General features: G+C 44.7%; 1 protein-coding gene across 8 annotated transcripts in view; it reads right to left on the minus strand.

Annotated features, from left to right (window-relative positions):
* ARHGEF11 (Rho guanine nucleotide exchange factor 11) overlaps window positions 1-26806 on the minus strand; it is a 202775-nt gene extending 175969 nt beyond the window's left edge. For 6 of the 8 annotated variants that reach the window (XM_030187316.1, XM_030187315.1, XM_030187313.1 and 3 more), the window contains exon 1: window positions 25533-26806. In XM_030187316.1, coding sequence (XP_030043176.1) covers window positions 25533-25567 — 35 coding nt within the window. In that variant the 5' untranslated portion in view covers window positions 25568-26806. The remainder of the gene's footprint in view (window positions 1-25532) is intronic. The other 2 variants (XM_030187312.1, XM_030187311.1) reach the window with 2 other exon arrangements.
* Window positions 26807-27664: the final 858 nt, after the last annotated feature.

Here is a 27664-nt window from a genome sequence, read left to right on the forward strand (position 1 = left end):
TGATTACCCCACATTTCTCTATTATTACTTCTTAGATTGTAAAAAGAAACCATGGAAGCGGAGAACTGTGATAAATCTTCTACTGCTAGTGATATAAAAGCCTTCTCCAGTATATTCATAGGGGGATATATCTCTCTCTACTACTACTACTACTTGACATTTCTAAAGCGCTACTAGGGTTATGCAGCGCTGTACAATTTAACATAGAAGGACAGTCCCTGCTCAAAGGAGCTTACAATCTAAAGGACAAATGTACAGTCAGTCAAATAGGGGCAGTCTAGATTTCCTGAAAGGTATAAAGGTTAGGTGCCGAAAGCAACATTGAAGAGGTGGGCTTTGAACAAGGATTTGAAGATGGGTAGGGAGGGGGCTTGGTGTAAGGGCTCAGGAAGTTGTTTCCAAGCATAGGGTGAAGCGAGGCAGAATGAGCGGAGCCTGGAGTTGGCGGTGGTGGAGAAGGGTACGGAGAGGAGGGATTTGTCCTGTGAGCGGAGGTTACGGGCGGGAACGTAAGGGGAAATGAGGGTAGAGAGGTAATGAGGGGCTGCAGACTGAGTGCATTTGTAGGTAAGAAGGAGAAGCTTGAACTGTATGCGGTATCTGATTGGAAGCCAGTGAAGTGACCTGAGAAGAAGGGTGATATGAGTATATCGGTTCAGGCAGAATATAAGACGTGCAGCAGAGTTCTGAACAGATTGAAGGGGGGATAGATGGCTAAGTGGGAGGCCAGTGAGGAGTAGGTTGCAGTAGTCAAGGCGAGAGGTAATGAGAGCGTGGACGAGAGTTCGGGTGGTGTGCTCAGAGAGGAAAGGGCGAATTTTGCTGATGTTAAAGAGAAAGAAGCGACAGGTCTTGGCTATCTGCTGGATATGCGCACAGGAGAGGGAGGAGTCGAAGATGACTCCGAGGTTGCGGGCAGATGAAACGGGGAGGATGAGGGTGCCATCAACTGAGATAGAGAGTGGAGGAAGAGGAGAAGTGGGTTTTGGTGGAAAGACGTCTCATGTGTCATCCTACCAGGAGTTGTTTGTTACATTTGTACCCCGCGCTTTCCCACTCATGGCAGGCTCAATGCGGCTTACATGAGGCAATGGAGGGTTAAGTGACTTGTCCAGAGTCACAAGGAGCTGCCTGTGCCTGAAGTGGGAATCGAACTCAGTTCCTCAGTTCCCCAGGACCAAAGTCCACCACCCTAACCACTAGGCCACTCCTCCACTGTATGAAAATGCATGTGTGTGTATGGGGTGGGGGTGGGGGGGATAGGGGTCTGTATGTGCTTTTTGCGTATCTATAAGCAGAGGAGGAAGAAGACGCGAAAGGGGAAGGCAATTTTGAAAAGGTCAAAACTACAAAACTGACTAGGTCTGTACCAACTACGCCTTATACTCAATTCACTTAAAGGACCAATGATATTAGATAAACAATTGACACCTCAAAACTCCAGACAGAGGACCACAAATGCACTATAACGAATCCTCTATCACACAGGAAGTCCAATTTCTATCACTGGTGTCAGAGACAAGAAAAAAAAAGGATCAGTGGAAAGAAAACTCCAAACAGGAGAAAAACAACTGACTGCAAAAAATCTGTTGTCTCTATTCAAAATCAACATCTCAAGTGAATGAGTATAAGCACATCAAATGAAAGAGTTCCACAAAATATAAACAGACAAAAGTAGACAAAAACGCTTACCTTAAAGGAAGAGCTTAAACGTCCCACAATACTTCTCAACTACGTTGTTCCTCTTTGGATTCACTTCACGGCAGTAGTAGAGAATGACACGGGGAGAATGTTTGTCGCCGTGGGTTCTGTCTCCATCCCCGCCCCATCCCCACAGGCCCTGTCCCCGTCCCCGCTCCATCCTCATGGACTCTGTCCTCATCTGCAGAAGTCTCAAATAATTCTGATTTTATATTTAAATCTTTTTATTGAAGCATAAAAAGGAACAATATGATCTGCAACTATTGTATATACATTACAAATAGAAAATAATAATAACAGTGAGCAGCAATAATAACCCTCCTTCCCACCACCACCCTCTACCCTTCCAACCCTCAAAATAGCTGATTTCTACTACCCCAAGGAATCCTAATCCACCCTATTAAAATGTCCACGGGTACAAAATACAACCCGTTCTATATGCCCTAGAGAGAAGAAATATGCCCTATGAAGCACTGTTAAAATTTTTTAATCTGTGGATGAATAAGTCGTCATCAAAAATCTCAGGATTCAATCTAGCTCTCCTGTCTTTCACAGTACTTCCTGCAACAGAAGATGTCTTCTTAGAAGATGTGCTGGTAGCAGGATGTACAGGATTCCCCATGCAAAATTTGCTAGTTGTGGCCAGCATGATTGCTTGTTTTTTCCAAAAAAATAAAAATATTGTTGTCTCCATCACTCAAACATAAATAACAGTCCAGTTCATTAAAAGGCTTCAAAGTAGAAAACGACACAGGGACAAAGCTTGTCCCCGTCCTCATGGGCTCTGGCCCCATCCCATCCCCGTGTCATTCTCTAAGCATACAACCAAGAAGATGTTCCACTCAATGTGGAAATTAAAAAGAGTAAGACCTTTCTTCCCAAGGAATGTTTTCCGCAACCTGGTACAATCAATGGTGCTCAGTCATCTAGATTACTGCAACGCACTCTACGCCGGCTGTAAAGAGCAAATAATCAAGAAAGTTCAGACAGCCCAGAGCACTGCAGCTAGACTCATATTCAGCAAAACAAAATATGAAAGTGCTAAGCCCCTACGAGAAAAACTACACTAGCTCCCACTTAAAGAGAACGCATCACGTTCACAATTTGCTCCCTAGTTCACAAAATCATTCATGGAGATGCACCAGCCTACATGTCAGACCTGATAGACTTATCACCCAGGAATGCCAAAAGATCATCCCGCACATTCCTTGATCTGCACTTCCCTAACTGCAAAGGTCTAAAATACAAATTAATGCACGCATCAAACTTTACCTACTTAAGTACACAGTTATGGAACGCACTGCCACGCAATTTAAAAACGATCTACGAACTAACGAACTTCCGAAAACTACTGAAGACCCATCTCTTTAACAAGGCTTACCACAAAGATCAACCAATGTGAATATACATAACTCCCCCACACATAGTTAGAAATGCCTTATAATATCTGCTTGTTACACTACTATCATGTCTTATCATTATCATGTTACCAAAGATTCTTCTGTAACACTAAATGTCTATTTTCTAATATATTTCCATTACTCATGATGAATTGTAAGCCACATTAAGCCTGCAGAGAGGTGGGAAAATGTGGGATACAAATGCAATAAATTAATTAATTAATTAATTAAGCAGTGGCTGATCTTTCTCCAACTGCTACTGCCAGAGTTTGTTTCTCCTGTTTTTCGATAGTTTTGAAAAGGCGCAATTCCTTAATCACTATGGACCAGATACTTAAAATGATTTAAAATGGCCAGGAGAGGCTTCTTATCTTTTAAATTGCCTTTCCGGGGCTAATCAGGCATATCAGCGGCACTTAACCAGATAGCGCCGCTGAACATGTCCTTAAGCGCCAAAGCCGAAACCAATATGGCGGCTGCACGGAGAGATGGCTTCAGCTTTTTGACATCATGCCATCCCCTGTCTTATTAAACTTCCTTGGTCTGTGACGAGAGCTGCCTTCCAGTGCTCTGCCCCCATTGATGTCCCATTAGCTAAATCCTATCCACAGGATCTGCTGTTAGATACAGTAGAAACCACTTTAACAACCTTATTTGACTGTCAAATTACTACTATCTTTTTTCAGCATCATGTTACTATCATCTTTCTTCTCAGTTTCATGTTACCCAAAAATCTTTTGTTATCACTAAATGCACACTCTCCTTAATTCTTACAGCTCTCCTATATATCTCTTATGTTTGCTTGTTAAAATATTACCATGTCATTTCACTATCATGTACCAAAACACTTCTGCTATTACTAAATGTACAATTCCTCATGTATCACCACTATTCATGATGTATTGTAAGCCACATTGAGCCTGCAAAGAGGTGGGATAATGTGGGATACAAATGCAACAAATAAATAAACAAATACAAACAGTAGTACTAATACTGCCTAGAACTACTCCTATTTAAAAAACAGCCAAAGGGATTCCTTGCACAGCATAAACAAATCAGCCAACGTTGCCACTCTTCCCAACTGTCAATCGCAGGACCACTTAGAACTTACCAGTGTCCATTCCTTTGCCACTTACGTCCAAAAGGAATTATAACTTGTTTCCCTTTCAACCATACAAGTTGCACAAGATCATACTGTAAACTCTCCAAATCAAATAAAATAGCATTCTGTACAACAACCTTGCTACTACTACTACTTAACATTTCTAGAGCGCTACTAGGGTTACGCAGCGCTGTACAATTTAACAGAAAAAAGCAATGGTGTCAACTTGAGCCCTGAGACGCAACACAATGAAATTTAAATAACAGAATTAAGTCAATGTGAATGGAATATAACTATTGATGTGAACAAAAAAAAAAAAAAAAACCCCACACCAAGTACGGTGCATTCAAAAGAAAAAATATCATCTATAAAAAACGGCGACATATCCTATATAATAATTCTCACCTGGCTCACTCTGTGGGAGGGAAACACTGAAGCACTAGGCTGGCTGCCAGCAACACTCACTGTGCACCACTCACTGTCACTCAGGACCCGCCCTCAGCCACGTCCCTTCCGGACATAATTCGCAACCCCGACGTTCTAAATGAAGCCTCAAAAGCCCCTCAAAACCGGAACTGTGAGGCGCCAGAGATATCCGGTTTGCTCATGCCTCGAAAACGGAAGCCAGAACTCTGAAGCGCCGTATGCCCCGCCCTCGCGTCACAACGTCATGACGACGAGGGCGGACCACACTGCAGCAAACTACGGAGCTCCACACGATCTGCACACTGCTGGAAAGTAAACAAACGCGATCGGACCTCGCAGGTACCTCGAGGGGGGTCAGGGGACACGGGACGCAAGGCATACTGCAGCAAACTACGGAGCTCCACGCGATCTGCGGAGCACACTGCTGGAAAGTAAACAAACGCGATGGGACCTCACAGGTACCTCGAGGGGGGGGGGGTCAGGGGACACGGGTTGCGAGGCTACAAACGCTACCTCCCGTGCCTGCAGGGTGCTTCGGGGACAGCTGTGTCGCTCCACATGCCTCCACAGCCTACACACCTCATCTCCCCCTGTCCCAAAACCTTGCTAGCGCCCGTTTCCTCTCTCCCACAAACGGGCCTTTTTTACTAGTACATTATACTTAGCTGACAATGTTTTCATTGCTCCAGTCTAAATATGGTGCTCATTTTCAAAGCGACTTCTCAAAATGCCCCCAAAAAGTCCATCTGCCAAAAACGTCCGAAAGGCAGAATTTGGATGTCCTACACTGTAGTTTGTTCAAATAGCAAGGGGACATGTTGTGGGTGTGTTTAGGACAGTGATGGGCAACCTTTTGAGCTTGGTGTGTCAAAATTTGCCAAAAAACCGAGCATAACTTGGGTGGTGTGTCACTTCGAGAAAAAAAACATAATTTCGCAATATTTATCATGGCATAACCTGCTGTTATATTACTTATATTTATCCCAAACAATTTATCATGGGAGCCCATTCTTAAGAATCTTACCTCACTGTTATGGCGGCGGCTAAGCAAGGGGCAGGCAGGGCACAACAAGAGAAGAGTCAGAAGACAGAGACCAGACCGTCCCGCTGCAGCCTCGTGCTCTTGTCGATTCGTGATTATTATGGCAGCGGCTGAAGAGAAGGCGGCAGGCTGCAGACAGTAGAAGTAAGCCGCTGCGCCTGCGTGAAGCGTGCAGGATTATCACCAGCTGATGCTGAGCAGGCAGGCGCTGGCTGGCACGTGCACGAGCACAGACGCTGCCTCTAGCCTGCCTGCGTTGCCGTCGCACGTGCATCAGAGCAGAGGAGTTAAGAAGGTGAGGTGGTCGCGTGCTCATCGGAGGATTCTGTCGGGGAGTGCGGGGCGGATTTGTCGAGAAACCTGGACAAATCAAGGAAATGCTGAAATCCGCCACGTGTCAGCGAAAATGGCACACGTGTCAGTGCTGACACGCGTGTCATAGGTTCGCCATCAGGGGTTTAGGACATGACTAAGGAAGCCCAAATTTAGAATTTCCAGCAGCAATAATCAAATGGAGTGTGTCATTCTTTTTGCACCTATGGCAGCCAATGAGAAGCGCAGCTGATAAGGCAGTAAACGGCACCGAAATGCTCTGTCACACAGTAACAGGACTGCTGCAGCATGGGAAAAATAATCTGGGCTAGCTAACGGGACTGCCAATCCTAACTATCTCACAAAATCTATTACAATTTGCCCTAACTAGTTACAATTCTGAAAATTGCTAAAAACTCATTTCTTCACCAATTAATTCCAGAGTTCATTACATTAGTTAATATAATAACCAGTTGGTAATTTTGTCTCTTTTCTGTATTGCGAATCTATCAATATATCCACAATTTGTAGTCTATTTGCTAATCTGTTACTCTCAGCCACACTATTGTTGAAATTCAAACTCTGTATTTTTAATCTAAACTGTAAGCCACATTGAACTCGAGCTTGTTTTGGGGATAATATTCTTCTATATAAATAATTCTCACCTCAAACATTCTGAATCTCACTCTGTGGCAGGGAAACACTGAAGCCCTGCACTGTTGGTAGGCTAGGCTGTCAGCACCACTCACTGTCACTCATAGACCCGCCCTCAGCCACGCCCCTTCCGCACATAATTCCCAACCCCAACGTTCTAAATGAAGCTGCAACTTCCTCTTGCATGGTGGTGTAGATCGGAATTTTTCTTTTTTTCCCCATGAGTGTCTGCCCCGCCCTCGCGTCAAAACGTCATCATGTGGAGGGCGGAGCAATGACACTCTACGAATCGCATCGCTGAGCCGCCCCGCCCTCGCGTCAGAACGTCATGACGTCAAGGGCGGGTCATGAAAAAAGAAACAAGACGACTTACTGTGCTCCGCAATGCCGCCACGCGCCCCCCTCCAAACATTTCAGGAGCAACGTTACGCCACCCGCATTGCAGGAGCAGGGAAAGAAGAGAGACTCGCCCAAATCTACCACCCTGATGACAAGCCTTGACGACGAGCACCCCCCCAGACAGCCTCCTGATGGTGCTCTCCGCTGCCCACATCACCAGCTGCGTTTCACTATCTCTGCTGCCACAGATGTGCATTCACCTGCGCTACTGCTTCCCTACAAGGAAAGATGCAGACTCACACTTGCTAGCATCCAGGCGCCTCAGGAAGGCTGCGCTCCAAACAGAGGAATCCTCCCACTCTCCTAGGAAACCCAGAAGCACCGCCACTGCAAATCACCATACAGAGCTTTTTGTTTTTTCCCAACAGTTGTGAGGAAGGAAACTAAGGTGAAGGGTTGAAGAGGGTATTCTGGGAGGGAGGGAGGGCGAGCCCTTGAACTGGGAGGGAGAGAGGGAGGGAGGGGGAGGAATAACCCTGGAACTGGGACCCCAAACCCTGGAACTGGGAGAGAGGGAGGGGGAGGGGACCCTGGAACTGGGAGGGAAGGAGGGAGGGGCAGGAAAACCGTCCAACTGGGAGGGAGGGTAGGGGAGCCCCTGGCACACACTCTCATTCTCACATACACACTCTCGCTCCCAGTCTCACTCTCTCTGTCACACACACTCACACATTCACTCTCTCTCTATCACACACTCACTCTCACACACCCAGGAAAACCTTGCTAGCGCCCGTCTCATTGCTTTCTGAAACGGGCCTTTCTTAACCCTCCATTGCCCCTGGTATAAAATAAGTACCTGAATATATGTAAACCGCTTTGATTGTAGTTGCAAAAACCTCAGAAAGGTGGTATATCAAGTCCCAATTCCCTTTCCCTTCCTAGTGGGATATAAATGTCATAAATAACTTGCCCACTGGATTGGTACAATTTAGCACCATTGCTAATTCAAAAGTGGATGCATGGGTACCAGGTGATCCAGGGAAAGAGAAAGATGACTAGGCCAGAATGTAACACAGTAAATCAGATCACTTACCCTCTCCTGTGCTCAAAGGCACCATACATCCGACTTGAGAGCTTTGTAAACAAGAATTATCTTGTTCAGAACTGCATAGAAGACTCAGGGATGTGCTCGCTGGGTCGCTGACATGTAAATGAGGACAAGTTATAATGGCTCTTGTCCTCACTGGAAGATGTCCCATAGCTCACTCACACCCCACCCTCAGGAGAAAATTTTAAAAGAGGATCATCCCTCTTTGAATGAACAGAGCTGCTCCTGTGATTCCTTCTCCTCCCTTGGTAAGGTACAGCTCTCTCTAGCTGTGGCTCAATCAGCGTATCGTTGATTACAGAAGATTGCCTCCTTATTAAGCTGATGATCACTGATCACTATGAGTTCTTTGCTCCTATACACTAATACACACTTGCAAGGGGTCAACAACAACGTAATAGAAAGATTTTCCTTCAGGGGTATGTGGCCTAGGTCCCCGTATTTCCTCTTTTGCTCCCCTTGACCACCCAATCGACCAACAACTCCCACAAAATAATGGAACATTACATTACGATTTATTCTTATAGCCTAAGTACAGAGGTGTGGTAGCCGTGTTAGTCCACTCTTAAAGGTTATCAATAGAAATCAAACAAAATAAAACATGGAAAAGAAAATAAGATGATACCAACTTAATACGTTTCTTGATTAGCTTTCGAAAGTTGCCCTTCTTCGTCAGATCGGAAATAAGCAAATGTGGTAGCAGATAGTATATATAAAAGAAACATCAAAGCATTACTTTGACAGTGGAGGAGTGGCCTATTGGTTAGGGTGGTGGACTTAGGTCCTGGGGAACTGAGAAACTGAGTTCGATTCCCACTTCAGGCACAGGCAGCTCCTTGTGACTCTGGGCAAGTCACTTAACCCTCCATTGCCCCACGTAAGCCGCATTGAGCCTGCCATGAGTGGGAAAGCAACATTCCATGTAGAATCTCCAATAGTAGCAACATTCCATGTAGAAGTCGGCCCTTGCAGATCACCAATGTGGCTGCGCAGGCTTCTGCTTCTGTGAGTCTGACGTCCTGCTCGTACGTGCAGGACATCAGACTCACAGAAACAGAAGCCTGCGCAGCCTTCTACGTGGAATGTTGCTAGTGGAATAGCAACATTCCATGTAGAATCTTTAAATAGTAGCAACATTCCACGTAGAATCTCCAATAGTAGCAACATTCCATGTAGAATCTCCAATAGTATCTATTTTATTTTTGTTACATTTGTACCCTGCGCTTTCCCACTCATGGCAGGCTCAATGCAGCTTACATGGGGCAATGGAGGGTTAAGTGACTTGCCCAGAGTCACAAGGAGCTGCCTGTGCCTGAAGTGGGAATCCAACTCAGTTCCTCAGTTCCCCAGGACCAAAGTCCAGCACCCTAACCACTAGGCCACTCCTTTGATCTTCTTGGTTGTTTCCATTGTTTCTACAAAGTGTAACGGCACAGACAGAATACCACCAAAATACAAATACAGAGTGCTGCTTATCCTGGCTCACTTCTATACAAGAATAGTTATAAACACCAATGTAGCTGTTAATACAAGACTTAAAAAAATTTTAGCCAACAAATTTCAGGCACCTAATTGGTCTATCACATATAACACACACTGGCCCCAACACATAGATACCGCAACTCTCAAGGGATCCAAGAGACGGTGAAGTGGAAGGTCCGCGTCTGGGACGGAGGGACATCCTAAACTGGATTCTGGCTTCTCTCCGCTCTTCCTTTCCCTCTCTCTCTCTCTCTCTCTTCGGATTCCTCCCTTGCAGCTTGGAAGTCCCACCCCAGGGTCAAATCGCCAGTTCCACAAACACCATAAACAGTCAGCAATGTTGGCAGCCCATTACAAAAGCCCTGCCCTGTAACAGTTGAAGCATTGAATGTGGGCACAGAGCCCCAGCCATCTACAAGACAGGACTGGGGACTGCGGAATGAGACAGGGAAGAACCTCAGGGCAGGGCAAAACAGCAGCAAAGCCTTTCTCCTGCTTCATATAAGGAGTTTCATTATTTCTTGTGGTTAGCAAAAAAAAAAGTGGATGTAGTGCTCTTACAGTGTATTATACGTGCACTCATTTCAAAACCTGGATATAGCTTGATTTTATTAGAGGCAGTGTTAAATGCATTATTCTACAGCAGTTAAAAACAAAACCCATCTCAAAAGTCAAAGGACTTAAAACCTAAATGACAGTGCAGAGATTCTCACAGTCATGAAGCTCCAAGTTTTAAACCATTTACACACTAAATCAGTGGTTCCTAAACCTGGTCCTGGAGGCACCCCAACCAGTCAGGTTTTCAGGATATCCACAATTAATATCTTCGAGACAATCCTTGACGCCACTATAAGGGTAGTCACTAAATCCGCAGGCCACTACCCACGAGAGGGTGCAGTCTGCTTGCGCACTCGTGCAACACTTAGCTTTCCTCCGCATCAAGCAACTCTTAATGGCAGACACAGCCTCTGGGTCATGGTGACCCGGGGGGGGGGGGGGGGGGGAAAGCCCTTTGGCACCGACTAGCAGATGCTACGGCGGGTATTAAAGGATTCCTCCCGATCTGCGAGACTCCGGCATACGACCATCTCACAACTCATGTAGCCAATCGGCAATGGCAGGTGCATACGGACCTGCGTCCGTGGTCCTTGAAGCAGCCTTCCCATTTATGGCTATTTCCATGTGCGGCACAATGAAGGAGAATAGCCTGGAACACAACCCATCCATTCCAGATTAGCTTCCCTCATCTGTGTTACGGCACACGAGGAGTGCTAATGCATCCACCCTGGAGCAGGGCAGCTACCTCGGAACTGGAGGGCTGTATGCACAGCATCGGATTATAGAACTGGGGGCAGACATACTTCGGATGTCCATTGCACAGGTTATCAAATCATTCTGCCAAAGAAGCCATGCTAACAGATTTCCTTGAGTTTAACGCGTCCACCCTTGAACGGGGCAGCTACCTGGGCAGTGGAGAGCAGTATGCGCTGCGTGGGCGTTACAGTGCTGGGGCAGACATATGTTGGATGTCCACAACACAGGTTATCTAGTCATTCTGCATAAGAGGCCATGCTAACAGCTTTTCTCATGTTTAAATGTATCCACCCCGAAACAGGGCAGCTACTTGGGCAGTGGGGAGCAGTGTGCGCAGTACGGGTGTTACAGTACTAGGGACAGACATACGTGGGATGTCCATAGCACAGGTTACCTAACCATTCCACCTAAGAGGACATGCTAACAGCTTTTCTCGAGCTTCTTTCCACAGGATATGCGCAAGGATGAGGGGGTGCTGCAGTCTGCTTAACATTTAGTGATACAATTCTCAAGCACAAACACCTCAGAGGTCCATAAGGAAGGGCTGCTACCCATCACAAGCTGCAGGCCATGCTAACAGTTCTCTCTCAAGCTTCTCTCCACAGGACACATGCCAGGAGGATGGTGGGAAGCATGGGTCCCAGCGGAGGGAGGCAATCTGGCACATCCCTGCTGAGGGAAGCGAGTTGGCACATCCCCGTGGAGAGAGGCGATCTGTGTAACCGGCAGGATGAAGAACAAAAAAAAGAGGCAAATGGTTCCAAGCACAGCACATTAGGCCGCAGATGGTAGTGGGGGAGCCCAGAGTAAGTCCCCTGTACTACCGGCAGGGGTACCTGAGCCAGAAAGGAAATCCATGGCTTAAGAGAAGGAGATTACTACAGAGGGATGCCCTGTAAGCAGGGTCAGTGTATCCCTAGGGCAATGGACTGCCCACGCTTGAGTTGGTGCAGGACGGGGCCACCATGCTTCATGGCTGGTGCTACCCTCCCTCCCCCACCCAGCAAATGTAACCATGGGCCTTGCTGGTTAGCATGGCAGGCCTACGTGATGTTCAGATCAGAGGTACCGGATGGCTCGTGTTCAGATCAGAGGTACCAGATGGCTCACATACTGAATTGTTTGAAATGGCATATTGACGAACTTAATAAAAGTTGCGGCCTAATATTTACCATCAATACAATTGTGTGGCTAATTATTTATCCTGGGAACTCATCCGCTGCCTGTTGAGGCAGTCAGGATGGGTAAGAAGAAGAAACTGCAGGGCTAAGGATAGGACGCAGCTACCCATGTTATCTCTGTGCTGCACTGCAGACAGGGAAAACATTGGACTGTTCCTGCTGGTTTCATGTTAAACCCCTGACGCAGTCCCCGAGAGGGTGAAACATGGCCATGTTGGGCAGTTGGAGGAAAGTTGTATGCTGATTTTATATATCTGCGCTGAATACATTTTGTTTTATTTCACCACGAGGGTCTGCTTTTCTTTTCTGCTAGCCACTGTCGGAGACAAGAGGCTGGACCCCATGGACCAGCCACTGGCCTAATCCAGTATGATACGTCTTATAAATCAAACACAGGAGGGTCCCAAAACATATCCCTAAGCAGCTTCCACAGAGGAACATTAAAAGCTTGTTGAAAAGAAAGCAGATCCCAAATCTAATGTTCCAAAACAGAAAAGTGCCATCCAACGTGGCCCATGTTTCGCCCAAAATATGAGCTGCTTCAGAGGCATGCAAGCCAAACCACCACGGGTGGAGGTACACAAATTCCTACGAAAAGTAGAATCTGAGGAAAGGGGGAGTAGGAGGAGTAGGCTCTTGAACAACACTAGTAGGCAACGTAGATAGGAACAATCTCTTTATTTAAATATACACTCGACTCAACACAGCCGTGTTTCAGCGCTACAGACGCCTTCTTCAGGAGTCTTGTGATATATAAATATACGAATATTAAGCTCAAAGAGAATGAAAGCAAGGCTTCTGCTACAATTGTAATCCACTGCCGATGCAGGAAAAAAGCTCAGCGTATTCAATTGCACTTCTGTGAATATTAAAAGCTTGTTGAAAAGAAAGCAGATCCCAAATCTAATGTTCCAAAACAGAAAACTGCCATCCAACGTGGACCATGTTTCGGCCAAAATATGAGCTGCTTCAGAGGCATAACACTAAAAACAATCAAAATAAAAAATAACACAAATCATAAACATGTATAATGTGTGGGACCCAGAATAAATAAGATGCATAAAACACCATATGAACTAGAACATACCCTGTTTCCCCGAAAATAAGACCTAGTAGAGGTTTTGCTGAATTGCTAAATATAAGGCCTCCCCCGAAAGTAAGACCTAGCAAAGTTTTTGTTTGGCCCCGAAGGGACATGGACACAGAAACCTTAATTTTTTTCGCTGCAACGCAAAGATGAAATAACATAAAAGAAAAGCAAGAAACAAGACTGAGGTGGAAAATCTATCGTCCAGCGGACTCCTACCATCCTCCTTCACGCTTTTGTGAAGATCAACTACCGGTAAGTGAGCCCGGAAAGAAAAGAAACATCCCCCTTGCAGAAATAATAAAAGAAAAGAAAATGAGGAACCGAGCCCTTTCGGCGCTGCTCCATCACCCAAGGGCTAAGTCAGACCAGAAGATTGGAAAGTGTTGCGAATGTACAGGAGGAGCGCATAAAGCGCCACCAACGGGGAACGGAGCTACCGTAGAATTTTTTTTTTACGTTTGTAATATGGTAGGGATGATCCTGCGCCCTAAGCCCTCTCACAACCTCCCGAGACCCCCAGCCAGAGCAGCCCAGCCCCACATTCCATTACCTTCCCCAGTGCATACCCCTCCTCCATTCCCAGCCCGGCCAGGGCGGCTCTGCTCCGCTCGAGTCCTGCAGTCACTGTGGGCAGATAGGTGAGCCACGGCCTACTCCTACAGGATACCGCCCCCCACTTCAATACTGTTCCCGACCGCCACAGTCCCCCTACTACTCCCGAATAAGACATCCCCTGAAAATAAGACCTAGCGCATCTTTGGGAGCAAAAATTAATATAAGACACTGTCTTATTTTCGGGGAAACATGGAACTTGCAATTGTATCAAAAATCATAAACCTGCAACTAAAAACCATACTAAAACTCAATTCAGTCATCGTGAATACGAGCAAATCTGTGCGATATGATTACAAATTTAAAAATCAGTCTGTAAATGTGAGCAACTTCATGTTATTAAAAGTAAGTGTGTGTGACAGTCATAATCACGCTATGTCTAGAAGAAGCACTTTATTATACATTGCACTATAGACATAGCGTGATTATGACTGTCACACACACTTACTTTTAATAACATGAAGTTGCTCACATTTAGAGACTGATTTAGAGACTAGAAGAAGCACTTTATTATACATTGCACTATAGAGTGTCATAAATACTTAAGCTCACACTCTCAGCTTAACTATGATTTGTTACTAAACAGGACACACATACACAAGGGAACCTCATAAGCCTTTTTCCTTTTATATATTAAAAAAAAAATAAAAGGGAAATTTCTTACACAGGTGATGAAAGCCACAGGTTTTCCTTATATGCATTTCTCTCTCATAAATATTCACTGGGAATATCTTGAAAATCAGATAGCTAGGTGTGTCCAGAGGAAAAGACTGAGAACCCCCTGCCTTGAAAAGTTGTATACACAAAGGTCATCATTTGCTTAACTCTCCTCCTTTCACAAAGGTGGTCTGAAATAGGCCTCCTCTTTCTCTACATGACTGCTTTTACTTGTCTTCTTTTATTTAATACTAGTAAAACAGGCCCGTTTCTGACACAAATGAAACGGGAGCTAGCAAGGTTTTCCTCGGAGTGTGTATGCTTGAGAGAGAGAGTGTGTGTGTGAGAGAGAAAGTGTGTGTGAGAGAGAGAATGAGTGAGAGACAGACAGTGTGTGTGTTTGTGTCAGAGTGAGAGACAGACAGTGTGTGTGTTTGTGTCAGAGAGAGAGAGTGTGTGAGAGACAGAGTGTATGTGTGTGTGCGAGTGAGTGTGTGTGTGAGAGAGAGAGTGTGAGAGAGAGTGTATGTGTGTGTATGGGGGGGGGGGCTCCGAGTTCCATGACCCCCTCCTTCCCTTCCCTCTCCTCCCCTCCGAGTTCCAGGCTCCCTTTCCGTCCGAGGTGCAGTCCCCCCTCCCTCTCCTCCCTCCCTCTCTCTCCTCCGAGTCCTTGGCCCCCCTTCCCTCCGAGTTCCATGCCCCTCCCTCTCCTCCCCAGCATGTTCCATGCCCCCCTTTCCTCGGAGTGTGTATGTTTGAGAGAGAGTGTGAGAGACGGAGTGTGTATATGAGAGAGAATGAGTGAGAGAGACAGAGAGTGTGTGTGAGTGTGAGTGTATGTGAGAGAGAGAGTGTGTGTGAGTGTATGTGAGAGACAGAGAGTGTGAGTGTGTGTGAGTGTGTGTGAGAGAGAGAGAGAGAAAGTGAAGCCTTCAAGCCTTGAAGCATTCGTGCGCTCTGTAAGGCTTCATCTCCTCAATTGACGACATGTAGTTCCGGAACGTTGCAGGAACGCTTCAAGGCTTCACTTTCTTGGCTTCAGAACGTTGGAGGTGCGTTTTATTATATAGGATTATAAATTTGATGCAAATGCTGCATGCCTCACCAATACAGACCAAGGCGACTTACTGTTAATTACTTAAACTACTGATTGAACTGTAACAATAAAACCCCACAACACCATTTGTCCACGATCACAAGGATGTTTGGCAGGTTGCCAGGATGGGCAAGGGATCAGTGGCTGAATGGAGAGAGAGAGAATGAATCTGACCAGTGTACAGGATGAGCAAACTGCAAAAACAACTAAAGCATAAGTGAGTGGGGCTGGGACCAATTCCATTACAAGATGTCTTTCCATCTAGGCTGGAAATCAGAATGTGAAAAGGAAAACCAAAAAGGCACAGCAGCAAAAGACCTCAAACTCTGGCAACCAAACAGTAACAGAAGGATGCAAAAGCTGAACATAAAAATGAGGAATGCCAAAATCTGGGACTTCTTTGTTCAGCGCGGCCTAAGGAAAACAGGCTCTGAGCACTCAATATCTTTATTTCTATAGCTTTAATAGATACAGGCAGCAATATAAAGATACAACAAAGAGACAGTCCCTGCTCTGTGGAGATTACAATCTAGCCAAGACACACACAAGAGACTGCAGGAATTTTATTACAGAAATCATGGTAAATCTAGAAAGGCTATGATCAAGATTTAACATGTAAAAGTATCCTCAGAAGATTCGTGTGTGTGTGGGGGGGGGGGGGGGGGGAGGTTATGAGCGGCTTGAACATGGCCAAAGAGAGCAGATCAATACAACATAGCAAGGTGGAAAATGCAACAGCCGAAAGTCTGCAATGGAAGAGAAGGACACAGATTAAGAGCAATTTGCCAAGGATCAGAGTGGGGGGTAAAATGGAGCTACAGATAGAAGGGGAGGTAGAGAAGGAGAAACGAACTGCATGCAGAAGTGAATGGGACACCAATGTAGTGGCTTTGAGAAAAGAGGGTGTAAGAGGGAGATATACAGCTGAATTGGAAACAGATAGTAGAAGAGAGAAATGGGTTAGTAAAAGACTGGTGAAGTACATAAGCATTGCTACGCTGGGACAGACCAAGGGCCCATCGAGCCCAGCACCCTGTCCCCGACAGTGGCCAAAAGAACAAGCAATTTGTCCCGCCCATCCTAGAAATAGTGTATTATTCCCTCGTCCATTCAACAACATTCTATGGCCTTTTCCTCCAGGAAGCCGTCCAACCTTTTTTTTGAGGTCCACTAAGTTAACCGCCTTAACCACCTTTTCCGGTAGCGAATTCCAGAGTTTAACTACGCGTTGAGTGAAGAAAAATTTCCTCCGATTCGTTTTAAATTTACCACACTGCAGCTTCATCGCATGCCCCCTTGTCCTAGTATTTTTGGAAAGCGTAAACAGACGCTCCACATCAACCTGTTCCATTCCACTCATCTTATAAACGTTTATCATATCTCCCCTCAGCCGCCTTTTCTCCAAGCCAAAGAGCCCCAGCCTCTTCAGCCTATCCTGATAGGGAAGCCGTCCCATCCCCTGTATCATCTTTGCCGTCCTTCTTTGCATCTTTTCCAATTCCACTGTGTCTTTTTTGAGGTGCGGCGACCAGAATTGAACACAATACTCGAGGTGCGGTCGCACCATGGAGCGATACAACGGCAGAATAATATCCTTATTTTTGTTTTCAATCCCTTTCCTAATGATACCCAACATTCTATTTGTTTCCTAGCCGCAGCAGCACATTGAGCAGAAGTTTTCAACGTACCATCAATGATGACACCTAGATCCCTTTCTTGGTCTGTGACTCCCAACGCTGAACCTTGCATGACGTAGTTATAGTTTGGGTTCCTCTTTCCCACATGCATCACTTTGCACTTGTTCACATTAAACGTCATCTGCCGTTTAGACGCCCAGTCTCCCAGTCTCGTAAGGTCCTCTTGTAGTTTTTCACAATCTTCCTGCGATTTGACGACTTTGAATAACTTTGTGTCATCAGCAGATTTGATTACCTCAGTAGTTACTCCCATCTCTAGGTCAGGTTGAAGAGCAGGTTGAAGGTCCAAACTGAAGGTGACAAGGGAGTGGATATGGATTCTGTTACTGAGATCGGAAAGGAAAAGATGGATTTTCCTGGTGCTAAAGAGAAAGCAAAAAACATTTTAGCAGTGTTTTGGATGTGTACAGTGAGGAAATGAGGTGATCCTGAGGCTGCAGACTAGAGGGACTGAGAGGATGCTTTCGGGATCAAGAAAAGATGGAGGGAAGCAATCAAGAGTTTTGCCCTGGATTATTTTAAGTTTAAGGTGGTAGTGGAGGAGTAACCTTATGGGTAGATCAGCAGACTAAGAACTAGAGAAGCCTGGGTTCATACCCTGCTTCTTCCTCCGATGTGAAATGACTTGTCCACGGTCATAAACTTTCTACTGCCTCAGGTACAACTTAGATTGTTGTATGCAGGGAAACTGATTTGTAACTTGTCTTGAACTCAGATTTGGATATGCCTCAAATTCAAATCCTAATTGCAAACCTCTCAAGAATGTCAACACCATTGTGGAAAAAGCCCCAGAAAAACGATGGAAGCAAGAGACTGCCCTAATGAATGTGCTGTTACCCATGTAAGTCACCAAAGAAAAGTTACATTTAGCAAACCTGAGAAAATTATTTTTAAAAAAATACCCTCAAAATCCTGGAGGCTCCAATTAAAAGGAATTAGGATAGTATTCATAAGAGTATACAATGCCCCCCTCTGTAAATGGCTCTCTTTGCTACCTTGGACCAATTATTTTTTTCTCAAAGCAAAAATGAAAGAAAAAAATTGAATTCAAAAACCATGTACTACTACTTAACATTTCTAAAGCGCTACTAGGGTTACGCAGCGCTGTACAATTTACATAGAGGGACAGTCCCTGCTCAAAGAGCTTACAATCTAGAAGACAAGTGAACGGTCAGTCCGATAGGGGCAGTCAAATTGGGGCAATCTGGATTTACTGAACGGTAGGAGTTAGGTGCTGAACGCAGCAATGAAGAGGTGGGTTTTAAGCAAAGACTTGAAGATGGGCAGGGAGGGGGCTTGGCGTATGGGCTCAGGAAGGTTGTTCCAAGCATAGGGTGAGGCGAGGCAGAATGAGCGGAGCCTGGAGTTGGCGGTGGTGGAGAAGGGTACTGAGAGGAGGGATTTGTCCAGTGAACGGAGGTTTCGGGCGGGAACGTAAGGGGAGATGAGGGTAGAAAGGTAGTGAGGGGCAGCAGTGCATTTGTAGGTAAGAAGGAGAAGCTTGAATTGAATGCGGTATCTGATCGGAAGCCAGTGAAGTGACCTGAGGAGAGGGGTGATATGAGTATATCGGTTCTGGCGGAATATAAGACGTGCAGCAGAGTTCTGAACAGATTGAAGGTGACTAAGTGGGAGGCCGGTGAGGAGTAAGTTGCAGTAGTCAAGGCGAGAGGTAATGAGAGCGTGGACGAGAGTTCGGGTGGTGTGTTCAGAGAGGAAAGGGCGAATTTTGCTGATGTTAAAGAGGAAGAAACGACAGGTCTTGGCTATCTGCTGGATATGCGCAGAGAAGGAGGAATCAAAGATGACTCCGAGGTTGCGGGCAGATGAGACTAAAATTATTACATAAACCATGCTAGGAGTGTTTCAACCACAAATAGCTAAATAGGTAAAGGACACATATCTGCTCAAAATTAAGCTAATTAGGACCTGCGTAGAAAGAGCAGATCAGAGGTTGCAATTTTTCTTTAGGCAATGAAACCCCACTCTGCAAAGAACTGAAATATTCTAACAGTATTTATAAATATCACAACAGAATTTCTTGTGTTCTCATTTCAGCTTTCTTGAGCCCTGGTCCTCAACTGTGTGTTCTCACTCCTTCTCACATGGCTTTCTCCGTCAGTTTCCTACCACTCTGTCTAGGCGTATCAGAGGTTCCCAAGTTGTGGGTCAGAACCTCGAATGGCTCACAAAAACAGCCCCACACTTCATTGTGACCTAGGCCCAGTAATGGTAGTCAACATGGGGTCTGTGAGCCAGGGCACATCCACTAGTTCAAAGTTCAAATTTATTCAATATACCAGAGCAGTGTGGTAGCCGTGTTAGTCCACTCTTAAGGTTATCAATAGAAATCAAACCAAATAAAACATGGAAAAGAAAATAAGATGATACCTTTTTTATTGGACATAACTTAATACATTTCTTGATTAGCTTTCGAAGGTTGCCCTTCTTCCTCAGATCGGAAATAAGCAAATGTGCTAGCTGACAGTGTATATAAGTGAAAACATTCAAGCATTACTATGACAGTAAAATAGATACCATTGGAGATTCTACATGGAATGTTGCTACCATTGGAGATTCTACATGGAATGTTGCTATTCCACTAGCAACATTCCATGAAGAAGGCTGCGCAGGCTTCTGTTTCTGTGAGTCTGACGTCCTGCACATACGTGCAGGACGTCAGACTCACAGAAGCAGAAGCCTGCGCGGCCACATTGGTGATCTACAAGGGCTGACTTCTACATGGAATGTTGCTAGTGGAATAGCAACATTCCATGTAGAATCTATAGACATCAAACAAAATAAAACATGGAAAAGAAAATAAGATGATACCTTTTTTATTGGACATAACTTAATCCATTTCTTGATTAGCTTTCGAAGGTTGCCCTTCTTCCTCAGATCGGAAATAAGCAAATGTGCTAGCTGACAGTGTATATAAGTGAAAACATTCAAGCATTACTATGACAGTAAAATAGATACCATTGGAGATTCTACATGGAATGTTGCTGCTATTGGAGATTCTACATGGAATGTTGCTACCATTGGAGATTCTACATGGAATGTTGCTACTATTGGAGATTCTACATGGAATGTTGCTATTCCACTAGCAACATTCCATGTAGAAGGCCGCGCAGGCTTCTGTTTCTGTGAGTCTGACGTCCTGCACATACGTGCAGGACGTCAGACTCACAGAAGCAGAAGCCTGCGCGGCCACATTGGTGATCTACAAGGGCTGACTTCTACATGGAATGTTGCTAGTGGAATAGCAACATTCCATGTAGAATCTATAGACATCAAACAAAATAAAACATGGAAAAGAAAATAAGATGATACCTTTTTTATTGGACATAACTTAATCCATTTCTTGATTAGCTTTCGAAGGTTGCCCTTCTTCCTCAGATCGGAAATAAGCAAATGTGCTAGCTGACAGTGTATATAAGTGAAAACATTCAAGCATTACTATGACAGTCTGACAGGGTGGGAGGATGGGGGTGGGTAGGAGGTATGCATGGGGACATCAAAGCATATCATTGATATTCTAACAGGATGGGTGTGGATAGGTGAGGGGTGGGGTGATCAAGAGAGACATACAGCTTTATGGTTTATAATGGGCTAGTAACCCCAGGTCCTTGTTAAGTCCTTTCTGTTGGGTGTTAAAATATTCAATCATTCTGACTTCAAAGGTCTTACGTTCTTGTATGGTTTTAAAGTTACCTTTCAGGATTCTCACTGTGAAATCACTGGTACAGTGTCCTGGTTCTGTAAAATGTTGATCAACAGGGGTGGGAGCCCTACTGGCACCAGTATTGTTCATGTGATGTCTATGTACCACAAATCATAAAGATAAATCTAAGCGATTTACAACAGAAAATAAAAAGGGGGGATGGGTACAAACCAGAGTAGACAAAGACAAAACACAAACAAAAGGAAGCAAATAAAAGCCCATGGAAAATTCATGCGGAGTACTGGGGATCTGTGAGTGTCCGCCGACTCAAGCCCCGCGCTGACCAATAGTGCAGCTGCTGCTGTTTCCGAAAAGTGTAGGGAGGAGAAGCGGGCAAGTGAAGACCTGCTCTCGTTTTCATCATTATGGGCTGGATTCAGTACATGGCGTTCAAAATTTAGCGCTGAACGATATTCTGTAACAGGCGTTCCAGGATAGTATAAAATAACACGTAGCGGCAGGATCCGTGCTCAACTTTGGGTGTGAGGAGTTGCATCACCTGAAACCAGAGGTATCTCAGAATGCAAGTGGGGCACGAATCCACACTATGCTATAAATGCTGTGCCCCGACCCGCTCGTGCCTCTCCGCAGATCCGCATAGAAACTCTTAGACTCTGTTCTATAAATGGGCGCATGTGTTTTCACGTGGATCTGCCGTTTTGCCCCGTTTCGGCACCTTGCATCTGTTAGAACTCTTTTCCACACCGAAACTTCAGTGCAAAAGTAGCACCATATAAAGAATTCCCACATTTTCATTTGTTAAAATGCGGCTGTATGAGACAAAAGTTTCAGAAGCACTATATAATTGGTTGGCGGAGCAGGTGGGGGGAAGAGGGGTTGGTGGTTTGGAGGCGAGGATAGTGGAGGGCAGACTTATAAGGTCTGTGCCAGAGCGGGTGATGGGAGGCGGGACTGGTGGTTGGGAGGCGGGAAATACTGCTGGGCAGACTTATAAGGTCTGTGCCAGAGCGGGTGATGGGAGGCGGGAAATACTGCTGGGCAGACTTGTATGGTCTGTGCCCTGAAAAAGGCAGGTACAAATCAAGGTAAGGTATACACATATGAGTATATCTTGTTGGGCAGACTGGATGGACCATGCAGGTCTTTTTCTGCCGTCATCTACTATGTTACTATTCCCAATCTCTATCCTCCATTTCCTCTCCTGCCCTCCCCCATGTCACTAGTCCTTCAGCTGATACCCCTTTCTTGGGATGCTGCCAAAAGTCTATAAAACTGCTTAGCCAGCGGCACAGTGAGAACACTGCCAGTCCCAAGACTCGTGGGGCAAGGAGAGGGAGCCCCTGAGTTGATGGGCATGGGGCTGTGTTCTCCAGAGTCTCCATGGTGACTAGCACCTTATGGGAAAATGGCTGCAAACTCTGATCCTACACCCACTTCCCCTGTGCTTCAATTTACACAAACTTTATGCAAGCCAGCGCTGGAAAAGTGAAGATTAACCATCTACCACAGAAGACAATCCTACAGCACTTCACACAAGCATGTGGGAGTCCTAACTGAATAAAAGGCACTTTACAACTCAGTATTTCTGTTAAAATTATCAGGAACCTTTCTCTGCTTGTTCTTTTTCGCTCCACCTCCACAGAAAAAGAGGTATTTTCAGTGGAATCGGGGCTGGTTTGGAAACAGCATTTGCACAGGTTGATTTCTGAAGATACACCACACCCATGGACAGGAAAAAAAACAAAACAAAAAAACACTGCTGCTCCCCCCCATTAAATGTCTTTGGGATAATCAGTGTCTGCGTTGGACACTAACCAGCACTGTTTCAGAGAGCACTGGCAGTGGATGCATCACTGTGTAAAGTGAATTGGACCTGAAGAGTTCCAGGGATGCAGTGACTAAGACAGATCACATGGCAACAGTAGACAAAGCAGCTCCCTGCCCCAAAGAGTTTCACCATTCAAATGGGAAGAAAGAGATAAGAGGAGAGGGGAAGTGTGGTAGGTACACACAGAAAAGATAATGAGTTTTACAGAATGCTCTCTGCAGGAGTTAACCTCTTGCCTGTGTATCAATTTTTGAACATAAGGATATGGTGTGAACGTTTTTAAAAAAACACTGTAATATCAGACTAGTATTGTCAGGTATTGTTTGCATGAGGCATCATTAACTGGAGGCAAAAGTTGCTCAGAAACAGCATGGACATGCGAGGTCGGAATGGGAGAGTTCTGGTAACCAATGTCATCCTGGCACCCAATCAAGACTGCCATTACACTCACCCTACCGGAGAAGCACAGAAGATGATGGTGGACAAGGAGCATAAACCCACTTGGTCTCTGCCCAGTTTCATTCCTGATTGCCATAAGGCCCCATTCAGCCATTAAGCCAAGTTGCCCACATGCCAAGCATTCATTTATCACACTCAATAAATGGCCACTTCTTATAACAATTTTAACTGGTCTAAATATATCTCTCACAATTGCCAATGTCCAGTCAATATCATATATATATTTTATTTCTTCACCCACTATAGACTTCAATATTTCTCAAAAATTGTCTTCAGCAGTCACTATCTTCTCATAAGATTCATATACTTTTATGAAATACCTCAGTGATGTTCGTCGTCCACCACCCTTACAGGCTTTATGTGGCGACAAATCTAAACATCAACCTCTTCACTGGCCTGATCTTCCCTTTGACAGACTATTTAAACTGTCGGACTCGGAGGTATCACTGCCCGACATGCATGTTTCGCTCGCAAAGGCGAGCTGTTGAATAATTAAGATAAGTGAAAAAGAGTTTTATAAACTATAGTTTAAATAGCCTGTCAAAGATTAGGATCAGGCCAATGAAGAGGTTGATGTTTATATACGTCGCCACATAAAGCCTGTAAGGGTGGTGGACGACGAACATCACTGAGGCATTTCATAAAAGTATATGAATATTATGAGACGATAGTGACTGCTGAAGACAATTTTTGAGAAATATTGATGTCTATAGTGGGTGAAGAAATAAAATATATATATAATATTGACTGGACAGCTGGTCATCCTCCCGGCACCACTAGAGACACCTTACGTGGATGGCAAATTTCACCGGTTACACACATTGCACAGCCAAATGAAGGCTGGTCAAAGACTCCCAGATCTGCAACCAAATTATACGCAAAGCTCTTGAGATCATGTGCAAGGTTCATATTTAGTAATAAAATATAAGTACATAAGTACATAAGTAATGCCACACTGGGAAAAGACCAAGGGTCCATCGAGCCCAGCATCCTGTCCACGACAGCGGCCAATCCAGGCCAAGGGCACCTGGCGAGCTTCCCAAACGTACAAACATTCTATACAATCAAGCCATTGTGACATCACTAATGAGGTTGGCTCTTATTGGTGGAATGAGCCACTATGACATCACAATAGGTTAAATCACTGCTCTATGTAATAAAAGTGAGCCAAGTAGAGGACATAAGTACATAAGTAATGCCACACTGGGAAAAGACCGAGGGTCCATTGAGCCCAGCATTCTGTCCCCGACAGCGGCCAATCCAGGCCAAGGGCACCTGGTGAGCTTCCCAAACGTACAAACATTCTATACATGTTATTCCTGGAATTGTGGATTTTTCCCAAGTCCATTTAGTAGTGGTTTATGGGCGTCCTTTAGGAAACCGTCTAACCCCTTTTTAAACTCTGCTAAGCTAACCGCTTTCACCACATTTTCCGGCAATGAATTCCAGAGTTTAATTACACGTTGGGTGAAGAAAATATTTCTCCGATTTGTTTTAAATTTACTACACTGTAGTTTCATCGCATGCCCCCTAGTCCTAGTATTTTTGGAAAGCATGAACAGACGCTTCACATCCACCTGTTCCACTCCACTCATTATTTTATATACCTCTATCATGTCTCCCCTCAGCCGTCTCTTCTCCAAGCTGTATAGCCCTAGCCTCCTTAGTCTTTCTTCATAGGGAAGTCGTCCCATCCCCGCTATCATTTTAGTCGCCCTTCGCTGCACCTTTTCCAATTCTACTATATCTTTCTTGACATGCGGCGACCAGAATTGAACACAATACTCAAGGTGCGGTTGCACCATGGAGCGATACAACGGCATTATAACATTCTCACACCTGTTTTCCATACCTTTCTTAATAATACCCAACATTCTATTCGCTTTCCTAGCCGCAGCAGCACACTGAGCAGATATATATATATATATATATATTATTTTCCACCTATACCCTGACATGTCCTCTCTCTCCTTTGAAAATAGAGGAATATTTGCATTAATATGGAACCTATGACACTGGAACAATAACTGATAAAGCTACCAATGAGGTGGCTGTCTTAAAAAACACACACACGCATTTCGCGATGGTACTATAAGCATCAAAATCTGTAAAGTGAAATAGAAAAGAAAAAAAATGATTTATTTACAAAGCTTGCAACCCACCAAAACATCATGGGTCAAGCTGTGTCAACAAAACCATAATAATACAGAAACTCAGAAGGAATGAGAAAATCACTAAAGGCTAACAAGAAAAGTGCCTTTAAAAACCTACAGTATAGATATACCAAACTATAACAATTAGATATTCATATGTACTACTTGAGAGAGAGTTAATCCAGTTAACTTACCTGTCTATGGCAGTCTGCGGTGGCCTCACACTCATGGTTCCTATAGACCGGTTGCTGACCCAGAATCCAATTTTTCTGTCTGATGCTAAATTTTAAAGTGTTTTGAAAGAGCTAAATAGAAAAACACCTTCAGTCCAAAAATATGTAAATACATACATATATATTTGTGTATTCCTTTCTTTACTGTCCAATGGTTTATCAGAAAATGGATTATCAGGATCCAGGTAGCTGCAAATCCATGTTGTCTTGGAGGGCTGGCATAGTCCCTTCAATGTCTTTCTCCCATCCTTATATCCATCAAAAAATAAAGTGATTTAAAAAGAAAAAGAACCAGGTTCCAGTGTCATATTCCCATTTCAGAAAGTGGTTTGAAGCCAGGTCTTGTTCTTCCTTCAAACAGTCTGGTCTTAAGAGTTAAGCTGCAGCACCTTTCTTGTCTTGTTTTAACAGCTGTTGTTATGTTGACAAGGGGAGAGACCAAAAAATAATAATAATCCTCGCTCTTAAATCGCGTTTAAACCATCAAGTTTTGAAGAAACGTATCTGTCTTCCTGCTGGTTTATCTTTAAGGCATCTTGTCCTTGGATAAGAAAATAAATTCTATTAAAAAAATAATAATTTAAAAAAAAAAAACCTATAGAAATCTGCCAGATGTCTTTGAGCAGGCCTTCCAGCTACTGATAGATCTCTAAAATATTCACAGTAAACCAATATATTTATAAAACAAGACCGTTCAGGTAAAGCTTGCTTTTGGAATAATTTTTTTTAAGGCAGTAGGAAACAAAAAGCCTTTTTCTCCAAGCTGTAATGTCCAGATCCCTGCAAAAAATGAAAAAACTAACTGTATTATCCAACTCAGAGCCAAGCCATTCCCAGCCACCCTAAAAAAAAACCCCAAAATGTTAGATGTGGCCGTACAAACCTCAGCCTTGGTGCACAGCAGCCCCGCTCCTTCAGCTTGAGGGGGACTGGAGGTGGCAGGAGGTCTCGGCGGCCTGCTGGATCCCCAGCCTTTCCCAGCCCCGGATTCCCTCTCCTCCTCTTTCTTCTTCCCCCTCCCCTGCTTCCTCTTCCCGTTAAACAAGCAGAGCCGGAGAAGGGCGAGGAAAGCGAGATCGCATCAGGGGGGGCCAAACGCAATCCGAATTAAAAGGCGCACCGGATCACAGTTTTCTCCATCTCCATCAGATTTCTTTTGAAATACGCTGGCTCTGTTTAGTACAGAAATTACAGAATTTAAAAACAAAAATCTGTGATTTTTGCCCCCCTCTCTCTCTCTCTCCCTTTCTCTTCTCTCTTTAGTCCCCGCCTCCAGGCTTCTTTCCCCCGCCCCCTGCATAAATACGACAGAGAGGGGGACTCAGGCAAATGGCTCAAGTCTCTCCTGCAAAGAGAAATGGAAAGGGAGGGCTTTAAAATCGGAAAAGATGAGAGCGAGCTAGTAGCCTCAGGAAATTAGTTCTGTCTGCGTGGGTGGAAGGAAGGCAGAGCCTCCTCCTCCAGGAACAAAATAAATAAAGAAGGAAAATGGAAAGCAAAAGTACTTAAAAACAAAAAAAAGAATCTGACCCACCCTTTCAGGAATCCTTCTCTCCAAACCGGGATTAAAGAAAAGGGATCATTTTTATTTGGCTGTGTGGGGCCATTTCCCTGACCCTGTCCCCCCACCCCGGTGGCCAGAAGGACAAAGGCTGAAAGTGAAAGGAAGGGGAGAAGAGAGAGCTGAAAGGAAAAGAGAGAAAGAACAAAGAGAGAACGTTTGCCGGAGGGAGATAATTACAGTTAAAATTAATCGTCGGAAATTAAAGAGGTTTAGCAATAATTCTGCATTTCTATAGCACCATTCATCAGAGGAGGGTAACGATGAACTTTATCCCCGCAAACACACCAGATGTGCGCGTACATTGCACATGAAAGGTGTGGATGCCCTAACGGTACTTTTTCTTTCTTGGCACACAGATTTCAGGAGTGTTTCCAAAGGAGAAGGGGTGGGAGCAGAGAATATAAGGCTGTTTTTCTTACTCCCTTGGCATTTGGCACAGGGTGCGAGATCTAGGGGCAAGGCCAAGGGATACAGATAAGTACACAAGTGTTGCCATACTGGGACAGACCAAAGGTCCATGAAGCCCAGC

Source organism: Microcaecilia unicolor, chromosome 14, assembly GCF_901765095.1.
Source record: "Microcaecilia unicolor chromosome 14, aMicUni1.1, whole genome shotgun sequence".
Lineage (NCBI taxonomy): Eukaryota > Metazoa > Chordata > Amphibia > Gymnophiona > Siphonopidae > Microcaecilia > Microcaecilia unicolor.